The sequence below is a fragment of the Simochromis diagramma genome, unplaced genomic scaffold, assembly GCF_900408965.1.
Source record: "Simochromis diagramma unplaced genomic scaffold, fSimDia1.1 OVJJ01000361.1, whole genome shotgun sequence".
Classification (NCBI taxonomy): Eukaryota; Metazoa; Chordata; class Actinopteri; order Cichliformes; family Cichlidae; genus Simochromis; species Simochromis diagramma.
In genome coordinates, this window is record NW_024386860.1 from 8,655,691 (window position 1) to 8,675,965 (window position 20,275).

Here is a 20,275-nt window from a genome sequence, read left to right on the forward strand (position 1 = left end):
TGTGTTAAATCGTAGCAGCCAAATTAAAATTCACTGCACATGGCACTGAAATGTAAATATCCTGCCTTTGCAAGGATGAGCTGGCCTCTTTCTTCGTGCTCTAATCGGCTTTGAAAAGACGGTGCAAAGTGCTTAGGAATAATGCTTGTGCTCTGTGATAAAAAAGACAGCTTTTATTATAAACCTACAATAGTCGAGCCATGTTTGAAAAAGAACTAAAATAAAAGCTTTGTGCATTTTGCATTTAGAATAAATGCCTGTCATTCTGGATTTAACATGTATGCAACAGTTTGCTCGCACGGTATCTCTTAGTTATCGGTGTTTCATCGCAGAGGATGATAAAAAAAAAATCAATGGCTGAAGCTGCACATCGATACGTTTTCACCAAACAGAAGCAGAGATTATAAAAATAAAATTAATAAACCTCACTAGCATTATTTGTTTCACGAAACTGCACAACTTGCCACTGAGAATGTGTTTACAAGAGAAACTTCATGTAGGCTGTCAATCACATCGCGCACTCAAACAAGTTGATTTACATACAGTCATGAGGGAAATGTGCTTTGAAGCGCATAATTAAGGCGATATTTTTAGAGGGTTTTTTTGCAGTTATGAAATTTTAATATGATGAGAGTTACATTTGACCTGTAATACTCTAAATTTAGATTCTATAAATGCTGAAAATGCCACTCAGAATGTATAAGTTAATATCCCTCGGTTCACTGGTCCTTCGCATCCGTTGCTCCTTGCTCTCTGCTAATCCCCATGAGTACATATCCCACTGTACACGCCCTGAAGGGAATAATCTCAAACCTCATACCACCAGAAGATTTGGAGAACGTGGATAAATCATGTGCCTAGGGCTTCAATTCAGATGTGTTAAGATTGGTCTTGTTCCACAGGATGCATACACTCTAACAGACACAGTGAACTTGAATTTCGATTTGAGTGCCTCCTGTCCCAGAAACTAGCCAGAGGTGTCCCATATGATCTGACCCGCACCTCCTACTCATTTGTCTACATTAACTTTGCATGTGTGGTCCGTCCAATCTAAAGTGGGGCAGATTTATATTTAGACGCACCTGCAGCCTGACTTTGAAAAGCAGGGTGACTCTTGTCTTCAGACCCTAGTCGAAATCACAGCTCTAGACCAATATGGGTTTATTGCAAATATTGGCTTTGACTGCTACTCTCGCATAAGTTGCGCAGCAATCAAATTCCATTTTTTTTCTCTTTATTGAATAAAAATGCAATAAAGTATGTCATAGATGTTTATTGCATTTTGGAGAAGTAAAGCAAGAGATTATAAAAAGATACTTACATCCTGCTTTCATTATGCCACTGGTAAAAGACACTAATTTCTGTGGGTGGATGGGTGGGTGAGTGACGATAATAGCACTGTCAAAGAGTTTTATATGAAGCTGAACTCAAACTCATGTTCTCATTATGTTAAGCATTAAAGCAACTAAGTGGTTGTCAAAGCTTCATGGTAATAAGGTGGCCTAAATTAAACAATTCCTTTTCATTTTACTATGGACTTTGAAGCAGCTTGCAGGGATAAACACAGGCCTTGATATTAATTGCGCCGTCAGTTGCAAAATCAATGTCAATTACAAAGTGCAATTTTTGTTACCCAGAGTAGTTCTCTAACCTTCCACTGTGGAAAACTATACATCTAACCCTGATGGTGTTTTTAACCCTAAGGATAAGTCAACTGGTCTGCAACAGGTTTGTGACAGTAACAGTAAAGTGTACCTTCAAAGTGCCGCTAATGAAAATGAAGCCCCGGAGCCCCAAAGTGACCAGACACAAAGAATATGAACATAAAACACCACAGTGAAGCCTTGAGGTGGAAAGTTATCACGTTCAGCCTTCCCTGCTGCTCTTTTGCTGACGCTCATCACTTTATATTGATTTTAACATGAAATATAGTATGATGGAAACTGTGTGAGAATAAAAAGTGATTGTGTTTGTGCGGTGGAGAGCATGGCATGCATATATAAAGAATGCAAGAGGCTACATTTGTGATGGAATACGATCAATAGAAAGGGAGGTGGTGGGGGGGTAGATGAGTAATAGAGGCTAAGAAGGTTTCAGCTGTTCATATTATATCAGAAATGCTTTTACAACTCTGGAAAGGTAACAGGCTAGACTGATTTAAGGTAATGCTCTGTCCTTAGGAGTCCCAGGCAACAAATGTAAAATACCATCATCACATTTTAAGGTATCTTCTGTACCAGGAATTGGTTCCTGTAGGTTTTTGATTGGTACATTGTTGCAACATGTCAACCCCAAACACACACACACACCTTGCTTAGAAAGTGATTACGTTGAAATGAATTTCAAGACTGTGTTTTTGTCACACACTGCTGTCGTCTGCCTGAACACCGTCTCACTCTGCTGCAGCGGTTGTTGAAATACTGTTGAAATCACTCTATTTTGCTTGCCTGGCAGGTAGAGCCCCCTTACTTCCACACTTACTGAGATTCTTTTTTAAAGCAATCAAACTGGGAAAGGAAATTTAGCTATGTGGTTATGGGTACACAGCTTGTATTTCCAGATCTAATTCTAAACAAGTGGCACTCCACTGACCTGCAAAGGCAAATCCTTATACATGTATAATACCTGCTTGTTTGCATTGCGTAGCAATATTCACAATTCCATGAATGCTACTGATGACATACAGCTATTGAAAAAAAAAAAAAACAACAGAAAAAGCTGGAGAGGGCAAAGACAGGCAGTGGAATAAGTATGGGGTTTGTGTATAAGCTGGTGTATGTGAAGCAGCATTTCCTAGGCTCAGCATCATATTGCAGTCAGGATAAACAGATTAGTGTAGGTAAAGAAAAGGCTCAAACACAATAATATAGCTAAAGTGCAGCTATTATTTTTGTATTACACAGGTCTATCAGCATTTTTATCTGTGACCAGTTGAACAGACACAGCAGTGTTTGTACTGTATTTTTCAGCCAGAAAAGAGGAGGCGGCCAAAGCTTCCTGGTGAGTAAGCTTGTTTAGGGTCACGATCAAATTGCTTATTGACAAATTTAGCAAAGGATATAAAAGTAGCCACATTCTGTATTTATCTTTACGTAAGTCAACTTTAAAAAGCACACACACAAAAACCCACTTTCAAAAACTGCATTCACAGTGGGGCACTTTTTGTGCTGTTGGCCACCTTAGCATCCCACTGTGACAAAATGCCAAGGCTGCAGGTCTGCGTAGTTTCTGCCACCATATGTGGACAAAGAGTGGCTGTGGGTGAGGAGATGGATGGGGTAGGGAAGGTGATGGACACAGGTAGCTTGGCACAGCTCAAAGCCTACATCCACCTGGCATTAGTTACCATTGTCTCAGTCCCTGTTTTTCTGGCATAGCCTTTGATTGAACTGGCTGTGAGGTGAGGATTTGGCATGGGGAAGGTTTTACCTCCATGATAACAATAGACCACAGACAGGGGAGGTGGCTGTTTGTATCGTGCATTGTGGAACAGCATTGTCTAATGGAGGTTCACTGTGCATTGTGCAGCGTTTCTGGAAAAGGATTTGCAGTTTGTAAAAGGGCATCTGAGCCCCACTGCTCGGTTTGGCTAATCAATTCAGTGTCCTCGCTGGGTTGTCCCACAATTGTCCTCATGCAGTATGAGGCAGTTTCTCTTTGCTAAAGAACCTAATTGACACAGCCAAGATTTTATAGCATGCAGGGAGAACCATATATCCATTACTTTTAGTTTGGTTTAAAGGGAGGGGGAAAAAATGGTATTTTCATTGCAAGCACGCCCCAGCACCCCTAATCATGACCAGGGTGCCCTGTACGGTGCAGAGCACAGGCTCCCGCCCTGACAGATTATCCGGTGTGAATGTTTGGGAATGATAATGAGATCAAAACACCTCACTAAGCTGGAAAGAGAGGGTGGAGACTGGAGAGGGAGAAAGCTAGCAGGAGCAAGCAGGGAAGAAGGTGAGCGATAGCTGCGATAAATTGCAGAAGCAGAACCACTTGAGCATAAAATTAGATTTTACAAATGTGTTGTTACCTGACAGTTCTCTGACAGAGGAGATATCACAACATTATAGGGCTGCATGAGTACTACTAATCGTATCAAATAAATAAGAATGCCTCTCAGCTGTGATAGAGCTGGAAGGGGATTCAATGTGGACAGTGATTTACAGGGAGAAATAACATAATTAAAGCAGCCTTTCTCATTATGGACTCAAACATTAGAAGCCCAAATTCAATTTATATGGTAATATACAGTATCGTGCTGTGTGAGAGCTGTACATGTTATTGCACATTTGTCCAAATGTTTTGACACTTAAAACATGAATCTTTCTAAATCTTTTCTAAATTCAAGGATTCAAGATTTCTCTTCTTGATTTCAAACAAACAAAAAAAATGTTTCTATATGATACAATGCCAGATATGTAAACATCATAAGAACTTCTTCCCTTCTGATGAAGTCATATGGTGAAACGTATGGAGGACACTATTGTCTTTTAATAGTTAAACTAAATCGATTCAATTTCACAAATCATACTCTGTGCAAAGAAATATAAACACGCATTCTACATAATGCCATTTGACAAAATAATTGTTTATAAGTGGCGGTTACAATAGTAAGTTAAATGCATCATTAAGGCAACAATGGAGTCTGAATGAATCAGTTTGAATGACAAATAGAAGCTCTAATTCAAGCCGGCTTCACAGAGACACAACGTGTGTGTGAGAGACGAGTCACAGAAACAAGCTTTATTTACAGTATGCTTCAAGGAGAAAGAGTCTATGAGTGTCAACCCATTGCAATATAAAGAAATATAATGAGAGTTTTCTATCCCCGAGGTGATAAATCTGTGGGGAAATATTTTACTGCATGTTTATTGCATGACATTACAAACAGATAAAGATTATCTTAGCCATTACAATCCAAAGGTCTTCACAGTCGCTGAATAATAATGAATAATAATCCATCAGACATTAAAGTCTACAATTTAGTTTCAGTTTTTATTCGTTTTAGGTTAGCTGCTATTTTTAAAGAGAGTTAAAGCCCTACTGTCAGATTTACATATATTTCTTTAAAATCTTTTAAACAATGTCAGATGTTAAACCAAATTTTGATTTCATCTTAAAATATCTGTTTTTAAACACCAGCAATTTTATACATCTTGCTGTGTCGTTGTTATAGTACCTGCTACTTTCACTAGTATCTCAAATACTGTGGCAAGTAAAACAAACGTACTGTTGTGGTTTTCAAAAAAAAAAGCAAAAATATTACCAGCTCAGTGGCAGAGTTGCTAATTTTTTCAAGGTTAACAGGTTGATAGGCTAATATTACTATTGTGCTTTGATGTCAAGTTTTATTTACTTACATTTTATCCAGTCTTTCTTTTCCAGAAGCTTTTTATTTTAATGATTTTAGCACACAGACAAAAAATGACAAACTTTTATTTTATTTTCTACATTATGACTTACAGTTCTCTGTGTATTAGTATTATTTTTATTAAAGGTAACCAGTGTTGGTCAAGTTACTTGAAAAAAGTAATCAGTAACTAATTACTGATTACTTCCCCAAAAAAGCAATCCCGTTACTTTACTGATTACTTATTTTCAAAAGTAATTAATTACTTAGTTACTTAGTTACTTTTTAAAAACACGATTTACAACCTGAATAGGTGATAAAGTGATAGATCTTTCAGCCCAATTCTACTTTTTCTGCATAATCCATCATACAAAATGTAATCAAATGGAAAAGTCTCTTTTTTTTTTAAACTTGTTTTATTAGTTTTAATCTTTTAACTTTATGCATCAAGCAAAAATTTAATTATATGCAACATTCTCTGACTGGAAGAAATTAGTTTAACATTTAAACCTATTTTCTGCACATTCCAGCACATAAAATAAAAAATTTTGTGTTTACACTCAGTCTTTCAAATAGATGCAAGTAAAACACAGCAGAAAATAAATAAAGTCAAAGACTAGCGGTCCTTTTGCTCTATTTTCACCTGTAAAGCAGGAGTGGGATAGGCGGAGGTTTACCCTGGTGCAGGTGTGCCGCAGCGGTCAGTGGAAGAATCCGCGAGTTTCTCTCTGAGTTTTCCATTACATCGTTGCCCACGAGCTTGTTTAGGGTTTTTTTCGGTGTAAAAAGAAGTTTTCTTCCCACGCACAACGGACGCTAATGTTTTTGTCACTTTTTATGGAATCAAACTCAAAGTAAGGTCAGTACTTCCACGCTTTAAACGCTGCATGCTCATACTCTCTCCTGCACTCAATATATGATCCATTGTTGATCTGCGCACAGCTGTTGTCACGAACGTCGCACTCGCTTACGTCACTGTCATGAGACATTCTCGCAAAAAAAATCACGGTTTTAGTAACGCAGTAACGCAGCGTTCCTACGGAAAAGTAACGGTAATCTAATTACCGTTTTTGCAATAGTAATCCCTTACTTTACTCGTTACTTGAAAAAAGTAATCAGATTACGTAACAGACATGCATAAATAAGAGTATAAAGCCACTGATAACTAGAAGTGTTGTGATCCATATCATCTTTCTTTAAACCTAACTCCATAACTGTTGCTGGAGATAAATAATTAGTGGCCAAGTTTAACAGATGTTTCAGATAACATTTTAATAGCTAATTTGTCTTTTGCAGTGTTACACTGTGTCACTTGTGGCATTTTGCACTTAATGTGCGTGCCACTCACATGCACATCACTATCAATTACGCTCATCAGTTTTAATTCAACACTATCAACAGTAATTACTTTTAAAATTGAACTGTCGACATGTTGTTTAGCACAATAAAGAGCCTCAATAGTCGATATTCTTCCGTTTCTCTGCTGCAAACATTTAAACCTTTTGTTAATTTGGTGAGTTTGTTAATAATTACTTTATCGACAGTTCTGTAAAATAACTTACACCACTTATTTCTGATAAAGATTAGAGAGGGACTAGCGCATTAGTGGAAAAAGTAGGGAAACAGATTGAGAGGGTTGCTGATGAACTGCTGCACTGACACACATGCTCACACTAACACCTACAGGTGATCTAAAGTCTGATTCACTTGAAAGCCATTTGTTTGGACTGCGAGAGGAACCCTGAGCAGTGAGGTTAAACCCAAGTGAGCATGCAGAGGAGAACCATAGCTAAGATCAAACCCAAAACTGTCTTGCTGTGAGGTGACTTTGCTAACTAATGAGCCAACATGCTGCCAGACATCATTAATTAACAAGCGCCCTTAATTTCCTCTCGTGATACTCATCATTGATTAAATGTAACAGATTCCTGGCCTGATTTATTTATTTATTTTTTGAATTGTGTGTTATAAAATGGAGCTTTGGCTAAGTTAACAACTGGTCTTGGTATTGTGTAACAGTTGGCCTCTAGTGTTTTTTGTTTCTCATAATTATGAACGAACATGTTCTTCCTCAAATTGGCTGCATTTCTGAATGTTCTAGATGAATTGTGTGTGTTTTCTTTATGCTGGTCATTGTTTGCTGCCATCATTGTGAAAATGAGTGTTGCGGCACATCCAGGGAGACAGGAAGCTATTCACAGGGAGATTGGGAATCCCACCAGTGAAGAGAAAGTACAAAAGAGCAACTCTCAGAAATCCAGTGGGCGAGCACACATGTATCCAAGAGCATAATGAACTAGTCTCATTGTTTGGGTTTCTGCATTGGTTTGTATGTAAGCAAGGAATTTTATTTTAACAAGCACAACATATCCTGCAATATGGTCTTCATCCTACAATCATATCTATGTTCTACTATTTCTACAATGGTATAACATCGAGAGTGAATACACAGTAGACTAACCTTCTTTACTTATTCATTTTAAGATTAGTTTGATTTGGGATCAGGGAAATTAATTTATATAATATCAACTTAATATGATTACAGATAAGGTTAGTAGGTGCCTGCCTAGACCTGTTCAGTGTTTTTTTTTTTTCCATTCTAAACAGTAATAAATAGCAACCAGGATTATTTAAAAATCCTCCCGCAGTGCATGTGAATAAATTCCTGGAGTCAAAACCCCATGAACCTTGAAAATTGAGCTCTCTAACATAGGGCTGCTCGATTATGGCAAAAATGATAATCACGATTATTTTCACTGAAATTGAGATCACGATTATTTGACGATATTTATTTAACCCTTTAAGACCTACTATAGAACCAAGTCCACCAGAGCTTATATTATTTTTTTTACATGCTGTAGTGCCATTTGTGGGAGCATTTCAAGTTGCTATACAACTGTTATAGCCCATATTTTACTAATATGTATGCATTAAGTCCATAGTAACTACATTAATTGCAAAAAAGTGCAATAAACTACAAAAAAAATTGAAAATCGCTTTTGTTTTGTTTACATATATTTCTACTTGGAGAAATTTAAGAGGTTTATCCCTCAAAACTTTAAATACAAAAAAGTTGCAAAAAATAGTTTATAACAACAGGAAATTTATTTTGAGTGTCTTCATAGTTTTATTTTGGAGATACAGCAATTTTTATATACTGCAGGGAAAACAAAAAACAATCCTATGATGCAAATTTGCAAAGAAAACAGCATGTGCATCATTTCACTGTGGGAAGTGTTACGAACAGCTGATAGGAACGGCAAAGCGTGTTTCTGGAATATTATGTTTTTGTTCCTGCAAGCGCTTTTTATGCAATTTTTGCAAAGCTATATGTGGAACGAAACCGTGACCGAGGACAAGCTGATGGCATAAGATGTAAGTACAACTCCTCCGGTTTCATATGCAAAACAAATTATTGCGCTAGCTTACACGGTTCAGGTTCTACAGGGATTTAAAAATAGTTACGCAAAATGGAGCGTGCTGCTCTGACCGGCTTTAAAGGGTTAACAATGACTTTAAAAAAATAATATAAAATAGTGTGCAACACCACTGAAGTTTTTTTTTTAAACTCTCTTTTCAACCAACGGCAGTCACTCTCCAAATAACTTCTGCTTAGCTTTCCGAGCTTCCCTCGGGTCCTCCTAATCAGCGGTCTCCAACCTTTTTTGCGCCATGGACCGGTTTATGCCCGACAATATTTTCACGGACCGGCCTTTAAGGTGTCGCGGATAAATGAGGGAGGGGCTAATAATCGGCTCAGTCATTTTTAATGATCGTTGAAAGCCCAGATCGTAATCGTGATTAAAATTCGATTAATTGAGCAGCCCTACTCTAACATGTCTTTAACCTTCTAGTTTGTCATCTATTCCTAAGTTTAACTGGGTACTGGTTACTTACTGTAACTGCTAAGGTTTCACCTCTGTAGTTAAAAGATTCTGTACACACACATCTGAAAGGGAAAAATGTGTGTTGTTTAAAGGAAAAAAAAAATATCCTAGTGACATTTCAGTTAAAAGTAAAACTTTGTGATAACTGGAGAAAAATGCATCTAAGCCTTTGGTTGTTTTCTGCAAAAAGACATGAACACTGATGTTAATTTTGCACTGCAAACAAATCTGACCCCAGTCACTAAAAGAATGAAATTACATTAACACACAACAACACAAAAGTGTGTCCAAGTATGCCAGTTTCATCAGATGTGGGGAAATTGGTGCAGTCGGTAGAAACACGTTAAACTCAAAACGATTTTACTGCCAAACTGGACAATGTGAAACTTCCACTTAAAAAATTGGCAAAATGCATCAAACCAAAACGAAAAACAGAAAGCAGACCTCTTTTAATGTATTTGTTTTGGCAGACTGTTATTCTTCCACTTATATCACATTCTTAAAGTCAATAAATGCAGTAGATGATGAAAATATGTCTTTTCAGTTGTACCCAGATGACAACTAAGCTGGTTTGCAGGCAGTCTGCCACAACACAACAGCAGAGGGTGGGTTTATGCTTGTGCATTTGCCCACATTGTTTGTGGGCACATAACATGTGTGGCTTTCATGCTACAACATTGATTTTTGCAAGGGCATGTACAGCTGAAATGTGAAACCTCTGATTCTGACACTGCACAGCATGTCTCTGTCAGTTCCTTTAGGCCCTGCAGAAGCCGCTGTACCCATAGCTTCTGTTTATGATTAATTCCTGAGCTGTTTTTGCATAAAGGCCAAACGATTAAACGCTTACGTTTATTTTTTTAGTCATCAAGCCCACAACAACCACCAGTCACTAGGGAAAAAAATGTGCATTCCCTGACTGGCTGCCGAGTGGTTTCTGGAGGTTACTGGAAGTTGCTAGTGCTGCACTGAAAACCTGTTTGCTCAATAGCAGATTGCTGCAGACACACCAGAAATGGAGAGCCTCCACCTTCAAAGTAAGAGTTGGACCTTTTGAAACATGTTGGTGGCAACGGTAACGCACAACTTTTACTTTGATGGCAAACATTTTCTGTTCAGCTGAGCTGAATTTTCCTTCAGTGGTCTTTAAAAGGATTTGGACCTATTATAACGTAATCTCTTTTAATAAGATAAAAATGTTGCTTGTTGCAATAGAAGCTAATAAGAATCTGTAACTTAAGGAAGCTATTAGAAAATAACTTTCACACAGTGCCACTAATCGATGGGAATTAATAAGAATATAAGTGATTCAGATTCCATTATCGATATCACTTATTGATTTGATTCCTTTATTGATTCTCATTGGCTCCGTTTTGAGAGTCACCACCATTGCTAAGCAGCAGTAAAGAAATTACATTCGTCCAAATTAACTGCATGCTGCGGGTCAAACGTTTGTGCGCTTTTGTTGAGGTATTTCCCCTCTCCGCTGTGATTACTGTTACTCAAAAAATTCATTTGATACACATAATACACAGAACACTTTTCTTAAAAGTAATGCAGTACGTTACTCCCGGGAAAAAGTAATTTGTTATACTACTCGTTACATAACTTTCATGTTGCCCTGTTAAATAGCTGAAACACATTATCTCATAATGACCATTTCCTAACATAAATCCGAGGCTACAACCCCACACATCAACACAAATCCCTAATGAGGACACGCATCTCCAAGATCTTGCTCTTAGTAGAATACAAAGCTGACCGCACAAAGCAAAGATGAAAACCAGACAGATGAAAACTGACTGCTCATCTGCTTGTTACCTGTTGAAGTTCAGGGTCTGGCTGCTGGGGTAGGCATTCGCTTAGCTTTCACTCTGGGTTCATGGCTAGCTTAGCATTAGCATGCTGTCTTGGCAGGTAGTAGCAAAGAACCAAAGTTGTGTTACCAGTTTGGTGCGGTTGTTTATGTCCTGGATGCAGTTTACCACTTTACTATTTAGCTGGCCCTTTTGTGCAATAAAAATAAATGTCTATATCCACGCTCTAGACTGCGTAACTATTTATGCACTGACATGCGAAATGAAATCAGCTTATTGTAGCGCAAGTGCAAGAACCGATAAGTGGGATCAATAGGCAGGCAAGAAATTGGACTACCAGACAAGTACAAGAACCGGTTCTCACTTCCCATCTCTAGCGCCACAGATAAAACACTGTCAATCCCTAAACTTGCTTTATTTTTACTTTTTCAGCACCACTGCTAGTTATGCTTGTTTTTGCTGTCAATACACCACTAAGTTTGGGTGATCTAGTGCCATGTGCATTTTGCAATTTAAGTTTGAATCACTTGCTACAAATACATAATCTTGTGGCTTTTCAGTGCAGCTGATCCACAAAGTCCTCAAAGGACAAATTATGGAAACAGCTGCAATTAGTGGCTGATTTATATATTGTGATAGGACCTTAGAGACTAATTAAAGGCTTTTGTGTTCTTGTCTATTGGAGACATGCTAATTTGAAGCCTTTTGACTGAGAATCACAAGAACAAGTCTGAAATTCATGCATCTCAATTTGCACACGCCCACTGCAATAACGAACATTCAGTGTAGTTGTTAAAATGGGAACTTGCAAACATGTCCCTAATATTCGGATGCCTGGATCATTAGAGTAAATTCTGTATGATGCTAAAAAGAACTGCTTGTCCCTTATCTGATGGAGTTGTGGGAGGTCTTGTGCATTAAACCTTGTTATTGTGCTTATGGTAGATTTCTCAAAACGGGCAAAACAAATTATCTTCTGGATTTTCCTTCCAAGGAGCAGGTTTTCCCCTGTTTATTAAATTTGTTAGAGTGCTTCTGAGCAATGCACATTTTATCTTCTTAACAGTCAAATTACTATATACTCCAGCAATTACTTAATGTACTCTAATGAGATTTCCCCATGAAATGGAAGGATTCATTTATTTTAATGTGATGCATTCTACCGGGTAGGTTTATGCATCACATCCCCTTGCAACTCACTGAAACTTTGTCTCATAACTAGTAAGATGAGCTTGGCTTTCAGAACTGCCACTCTGGCCACAGTAACAAAACTATATAATTGTGTGATTCAGGCACTGGGGATCTTTTCAGGGGCATCAGTGGATCACAGGTACCATTTCTAAGCTAAGCTCTCTGCAGACAGGTATTCTCTAGGATTAGTAAAATACCTTGTAAAAACAAGCTGGCAGGCAGCATTTGTGTGATAGACGAAGGGAATCCAAAATCTCAAACACATGCTGCAGAAAAAAATATGAGGTAAAATGAAATGTATCGCTTTGTATTCTTGGCCCACTGGCTGAAATCAGCGATGTTGCAATATACCGGTATGGGCGACAACTGGAAAATACAAAATGAAAAATTGCTATGAATAATTGATTTTCAAAGAAATAATTGGTACTGGAAAAAAAGCATATGATAACATCGTAAATCATTCAGTGTCATTATGGTTATGGTTGCAGACTCAGTTTGCAGTTTATCACAGCTCTTTTTTCAGTAACTACTCTTCTGCACCATCAGCCTGTCTATGCAAGTTATTAACAACATTCATTTTTCTCCTACACATTGGAACAAAATTAATTCCAGTAACAAAGCCAGTACGCTAAACTGGACCACTTACACTACATTTGCTCTGCTGCAGTCAGGCTGTTGTTACATTGCTGAGTGAAGCACCCGAGATGGGCAACTGTTAACGACTTAATTCTTAATTTGATTACTGATTTTCTTTTTATTTGCTCTTGCTACGTCTCCTGCTCTCTCCATTCCAAGTGTTCTGAGCATATGCTAGCTGCTTCATTAATCTGTGCTACTGTGTCTACATTTTATGGATGGACTGAGTCCCTGCAGTCTGATATATATTTACACTACCAGTCAAAATCTTCTTCTTATTTAATGATTTTTCTCTATTTTTACTACTTTCTATATTGTAGATACGCACTGAAGAAATCAAATATATGATGCAAGATATATGAAATTATGTAGCAAAGAAAAAATTGATAAATAACTCTAAATGTGTCTTTTATTTTATATTTTAAATAAAAAACATTAAATAAGAAGGTGTTTCCAAACTTTTGACTGGTAGCATGGGGGACTCAGTCAGTAAGAATTTGAAAAAAATAAAATAAAATGTAAAAATGTTAAAAAAGCTATAATTATGATATGAATTTTAAGTGCAAATTAGAGATCATGACAGCCCTAGGTGGCCAATTTTAAACTTTGTTGTATTTATTTGTTCAGTGCACTGTAAATAAATATTAATATTAATGTCATGTTGTGAATGTTGTAATGTATGTGAATTGAATAACGTATTTATTGGTAAAAGTATTTCACTGTTCAGCTAATCATTGTGTTTTTGAATCTGTAAACTGAAATTTAACTGACACTTAACTATTCACAAAATCTGTTTACTATTGTCAGATTTCGTATCTTCAACACTGGTTAATAGTTCCTTATTAACTGGATATCTTAAGGGGTTTGACATTAGCATGGACAAATCCAGCAGCTTAAAGAAATCCACTAAGGTATTTTATTTTAATACAAGCATGAAATAGAGATGTATAAAAGTACAATAAAAGAATAGGAGGAAAATAATTAGGCACTTTCAAATGCTCTGCGGCATCACACTAACACAAAGCAATTTGTTGTTCCTCCTATCATTTCCTGATTGAATTGGAGCGTTAACATAGACTGGGAGTGATTATTAACTGATATCAATATGAGCCTGAGCCTTGACTCATACACCCTATTAATATGCAGCAGAAAATACTTTAAAGGCATCCTCTATTGGTGTTTAGACGTGTGTGATCCCTGTGATTTAAAAAAAGCAAAAAAAAGACCTGGTTTTGAAAGGTTGTCTGTATATCTGAAATGATGGGCATAAAGTTAAACTTAAGCACTGACATTTGTAACTTTTGATGGTGGTGAGCATTTTTTTTGTTCCAGAATTGACGGAAGATGGCAGAGACTTTTCGCTTTGTTACTGAAATGGATAATATGATGAGAGTGGAGGTGGAGGAGCCATTGTCTCCATAAGCTGATGTTCCTGCAGGCATCTTTGAAGAAGCTGTCTAAACTGTCTTCTTTAAGGCTGTAGCCGAGACACGAAGGGACTTTGCTGTCTTACATTTGACAGTTCATGTTTGTTACTGTACCAATTACATATAAATTGAAACGCTTAAACTATTTAACATTAGATACGGCATGCGTTAGCTTGGAGGGGTGTTGAAATAATGTTTTAATGAATCCCAGTTAATGGAACGCAAAACACAAATATTAACTTAATAAAATGAGTTTACAACAGAAAGACTCCAGCACCAGCTTTTTTGTTATTTCTAATTGTGTATTATACAAGGAGTAGTGAAAAGGTGGATGAAAGAGGGATTTCAGCTTCAGTCTATCATGTGCCAGTCTATCTAGGCTGCCATAGCCTGCTCTCCTTCAAAGCTAGGATATCGTTCCCCCTCTGCCAGCATCAAAGATCTTAGAATACCTTAATTGCCCATATCTCCAGATCCACTTTTTTGCTGGGAAAAACATTGCACAGTTTACAGTGCATGAGAGTAAATTTACATTGGGTGTAAAATTTTACGTAGCAAACTGTGATTTGTGCAGGTGATGAATGCAAAACATAATTAAGTTCTGAACAACTCCCACTTTTCTACTCCTTTAATTTCAAAGGTGAACATTAAAGAAACATTTAGCTTTACTTCTGCCACTTAACAGAATACAGAATAAAACCCATTGGTTGATAATGCATGTTACTAAAGGCAGGAGCTCTTTCTACATTTACAACCAGTTTTCAGGGGACTGGTATTCATTTTTAATTGAATGATTACATTTTTTTTTCTTTTTAAAAATGTTTTGACACCAAAAATCCATCCTGATTCTATCGATCATATCAAGAAAAAAAGGTATTCCAAAATAAACAAAAATACATAATATACAGTAGTGGATGTAGTGCAGGATTACCTGTCTGATACACCACCGTCTAAAGCAATACTGGACTTTGATGTTCATACAGACATGTTTGCAACTTTAGAGCAGTGGTCCTGGCCATCTGAAAATGGGAAAAATACTTTCCTTTGAATTGTATGTAAAAGAAGAGTGCCCAAGTCCAGTTATCTGCACCAACAATGTGGTATTCGGGCGAAATAAAAGGATATCTTAATGGAGAGACAAGAGCCTGAGATATTCTGCTGCCCTGATGAAACAGCCAAACACACACACCTTAAATCCATTATGGCTTTGGACTTCAAACAGATATTGGGTTTTTTGCGCATTTCCTAAAAATGGAGAGAGTTGCTCCATGTTTGCTGAACAAAATTTTATATCTCACATAATGTGCACTTCTCCCATCAGTATGCGTCCTAATATTTTCTCCATTTAGTCCTACCTGAATTTTTTTCTGTCTTCCTGCTGTTGTTTTTTGATTAGATTTCAGACCAGTTGTTGTGGTGCTTACCCGTCTCTCCTTTTTTGTTTTTCAGGTGGAATTTTCGAACAAACAGACGGACCTGTTTCGCTCGTCAGTGCGGAGGAACTTGCCTTTAAATTTGCAGTCAATAACATAAACAGAAACAGGACTTTGTTACCAAACACAACATTAACTTATGACATACAGAGGATTAATATCTATGACAGCTTTGAGGCATCAAGAAAAGGTGAGTAACTTGTCTCACATTTATTCAAGGATTGTGACCACAGTGTGGATGAAGGCAGGAATCTGGTTTGTCACACTGTCATTAACTTCATATTAATCTGTGTTTTTGATTTGAGAATTCCCAAATTCTGCTGTGACAGGACATAAGTGAGGTTCTTCTCAAGCTCTTGTCCCTTTCTCCTCTTCAGCTTGTGACCAGCTGTCTTTAGGCGTAGTTGCAATATTTGGGCCCTCACATAGTTCATCATCGAATGCCGTGCAGTCCATCTGCAATGCACTGGAAGTGCCGCATATCCAAGTGCGGTGGAAACATCACCCTATGGACAACAGAGACACCTTTTATGCCAATTTATACCCAGATTACTCATCTTTAAGCTATGCTATCCTGGACCTGGTGCAGTTTCTCAAATGGAAAACAGCTACAGTTGTATATGATGATAGCACAGGTAAACAGACTGGTATATTATAACATGTTACTTCAGTTACTTGGGGTATATGTTATATGATCATTTTTGTACTGTTTCTTGTCTGATAAGGTCTTATAAGACTACAGGAGCTGATAATGGCCCCGTCTAGGTATAACATCCGACTAAAGATCCGCCAGCTTCCTCTCGACACGCAGGATACAAGGCCTCTTCTCAAAGAAATGAAGAGAAGTCGGGAGTTCCGGATCATCTTTGACTGCAGCCACCACATGGCAGCACAGATTCTCAAACAGGTTAGCGTATTTATAAATGGTCCTACTGTCAGATCTCGGAATGGGTAGAGAAATGAAAGGATGTGGTCCTGTTCAATATATTAATTCCCATCAGATTGTTTTTGATTTAAGTTACAGAGGATTACACATGGGACCGGGATTGAAGAACAGTAACAGAAAATGCACCACTAAAAATAAGACAGCAGCAAGCTGCTAGGGAGTATGGGGATTTCCGCAATTACATTATTTCTTTTTTTACATCAGTGTGATTCTTGTGCCCAGATCGCTGGTGCTGGTTCCAAAAGGGAAGCACAAAATGGACACAGCACTGCTAAAGTGCTCGTCCAAAATTTGGAACCGCTGATATGAGAGAGACTACAGGAATTTCATCAGCGAATGAAGCCCACAAATTCTGTCTGCAATAATTTCCTTCCTACAAAAATTACCCCAACTTCAGATATATGAAGGTACATAATGTTCACTTCTGAAATCTGTTGAAGGTGAGCTGGTTCTCAATAGGCACCAAGGCAGAACTGACTCTGCCTGCACCAGCGTAAAATTGGTAGAAAATAGGTGAAATTGAGAAAACTTGGATATTCGTTTCATTTGGAGGACATTTGGAATGATTTTCTTGTAATCATGAGCGGAGACTGTCAGTATATCAGTTTTTTGGTTTTGCCCATTAAATATTTACAAACTAATACGACATTGTGAATTCCACAAGGAAAAAAGAACAAAATCCACATCCACATTCTTAAACTTTTAACTACTCAGACAAAAAAAATGCGATCTGAGAAGTTTTATTATCAAAACTGTATATAGTGTGTTTTGATTCTAATGATTGTCAGTCAACAAAGAGCTGTCACTATGATGCATGGAGCAGAGAATATGTAGGTGGTCTGATGCTCTTTGGATGTCAGGAACAGGCTGGTGGATCCCTCCACCCCCACCCCTCATTCAGTTTGCTGTCAGCTTCTGTTAACACTTTGCCAAATGCATCATCTCCTCAAAAGTTATTTGAATAACTCAGTCCACCCCAGTTATTGAGATCTAAGGTGACATATATTCGCTCTTGGCCAGTCTGCACATCTCGCGCTAAGAAACCAGTGTCCTCTTGAGAGAAGTGGTGAGAATGCTATAAGGCAAAAAAGCTCCAGACAGTTGTCTTCCATGACTGAGCCGGCCAGAGCTTTTACATAGAAATAAGGGCAAACTACATTCATTGCTGACTGCCTTTCATGTGCCATGGATCAATTAAAAAAGCTCCTTAAACGTGCATCTGTCAAAGTGTGTGCTGTACTGTATAGTACTGTGACCTTACATATAAAACGTTATTGTACTTTGCTGTGATACATTCTACAATAAATTGTTTGTGAGAATTTATTTTACGAAAAGTGTATTAGACACAAGTGCATCATATTAACTGTCAATCCCAGGTATTCATCCAAGCATTATGTTCAGTATCAATTACATGTCTTGATATTTTTTTCTTTAATTAATAGTTGGGCCTTTAAAATATCAGAAAATAGCGAATAATTGCTCATCGTAAGTGTCTCGAGACATTAGTGATATATTCAAATTGCTTGTCACATCAAAGAGAACAAAGAAAACACTGATGAGATATAATTTAAGACATTTTTACTTGAGAAATTACTAAAATGATCAGCTGATCTTTTTTTTTTTTCCTTCTTTCATATGTTGACTGACTGGCTAACCATTTTACCTTCGATAAAGTCAGCTGTACATACTGTCAGTTTGGTAAATCTTCTTTATTTGTAATGCACAGAACAATTTTTAAATAGAATGCGGTGTGATTGTCACTTAAAACTTGAAATGCAAAATTTTGAATGGATACCATCTGTGCTTTGATTAGCTGGCAGCATTCACTGTATTTATCAGCTGCTATTAAGGCAGACTGGTCCATTTATACATTTACAAAAAGGTTGCTCCAGACTAAGATAATGAGTAAAAATGAAAAGCATTGAATTCATTTGTAATGAGACTTGCATCAGGCTATTCATCATTGCAATCTGGATGATGCGACTGAATTTTACTAAGCTTTACACCTCTGACATGCTTTATTGGAATCATTTCTTTTGTCATAACAAAACACTCAGTCCTGTCTTTCTTGCAGCATTCTCAGATTTACAGGTTGTCCTGTCGTCACACTCGTCAGACTGGGCAGGCATGTATAATAGAAGATTACCAAAATAAAGAGTAAAATAGAAGGCTGACAGAGTTACGCAGCATTGGGAAAATTACAGTTATTAATGAAAACTCCTTCTTACACTATAAAAAATAAAATAAAATTTCAATGTCATGTGTTTGGCTGTCTATAGATGCAGAAATAAATTTGCTACCACATGAGCATAACGTCTTATTTACATAACCTTGGCTGTTTGTTGTTTTTTTTTTAAACAACAGATGGTACAATTAAATGGAAAACACAGCCACCATGGGAATGTAGTGCCTTTGAATGTAGATGGAGTGAAACAAGTGGCAATGATGGAGTGTTCAGATATGAGGCAAAGATTACCGAGCTCTTTTGATTGAAAGCTCTCTTGTCTGCTGGGATAACGTCACATGCCTCGAGGCATTCCAAACCATTTAAATGCATAGAAAAGCATCAAGCCATTCTGTAATTCTGTGGACCACATATGGTGCAGAAATCCCAGCAAACGGCAGCAGAATCTCACCCGCAAAATTAACAGCATGTTGGTCAACATGCTCGTTAAAACCTCTGTCTTTTCCTGCATTCCTTTAGCATTGTTTATTCTGACAATGCCGCTGATTCTAAAATGCCCTGACACGACACAATTACAGTCTTCTCTGTCCCGTCTCTACTCATTCACACCTTTCTTTCCCATCTTCTGTCTTCATATCCTTTCAGGCCCAGACCATGGGGATGATGACAGAGTATTACCACTATATCTTCACCACTCTGGTAATGTACCATGCTTGTTAATGCAAATAGAGTCTCGTTTGTTCTCATCTTCCCACCACTTGAGTTTTTGATGAATAGTGGCTAATTGCCAATGGAGTTTGGATCCAGTCCATAACATCAATTTTGTTTGACAAGCCGAAGGCATAATGGAGTCTTCTGTTTGCTGTAGTAAACACTTCGCTTTATAGTAAAGTCAACAGAAGTCTTTGAGGTAGCAGCATGGGGAGGAAAAAAAGGAAAACAAAAAAAGACAAACAAACAAACAAAAAAAACCAAACCCAGCAGATTGAGATTTAAAGCTGAATGTGACTTTCAAGTTGGTACAATCATTGTATATATTAAACACACACACACATATATATCCTCTTATGTACTTGCAGTTTATGCAGTCAAGCAGCCAGGTGATAGTCTATATCATTTATATTCAGGAACTCAAGAAACAAAAGAAATCGCTGCACGAAGAAACAATGAATGACTGACTGAAAGAATTTAGGTTGATCATTTAGATATGTTTAACAGCTTTTGAGTATGTAACCGTTTCCCTCCCATCATGAGTATTTTTAGCTCCCGCTCTGATGAAATGATCTCATCTGACTAATACTAGCAAACCCAGCAGGGTACCATTGCTGCTCCCTACTGCAACCCTGACTATCTGGTGACTGAATGAGAATGAATACCAGCGTGTTCGGTGTTGTTCC

General features: G+C 37.5%; 1 protein-coding gene and 1 long non-coding RNA gene across 2 annotated transcripts in view; one reads left to right on the forward strand and one right to left on the reverse strand.

The window, feature by feature from the left end:
* LOC120732619 (glutamate receptor ionotropic, kainate 3) overlaps nt 1–20,275 on the forward strand; it is a 94,649-nt gene that overhangs the window by 40,456 nt on the left and 33,918 nt on the right. The window contains exons 2-5 of the mRNA XM_040030352.1: nt 15,764–15,937; nt 16,125–16,382; nt 16,473–16,654; nt 19,524–19,577. Coding sequence (XP_039886286.1) covers nt 15,764–15,937; nt 16,125–16,382; nt 16,473–16,654; nt 19,524–19,577 — 668 coding nt within the window. The remainder of the gene's footprint in view (nt 1–15,763; nt 15,938–16,124; nt 16,383–16,472; nt 16,655–19,523; nt 19,578–20,275) is intronic.
* LOC120732620 overlaps nt 16,156–20,275 on the reverse strand; it is a 121,909-nt gene continuing 117,789 nt past the window's right edge. The window contains exon 3 of the long non-coding RNA XR_005695616.1: nt 16,156–16,253. This is a non-coding gene — a long non-coding RNA (uncharacterized LOC120732620). The remainder of the gene's footprint in view (nt 16,254–20,275) is intronic.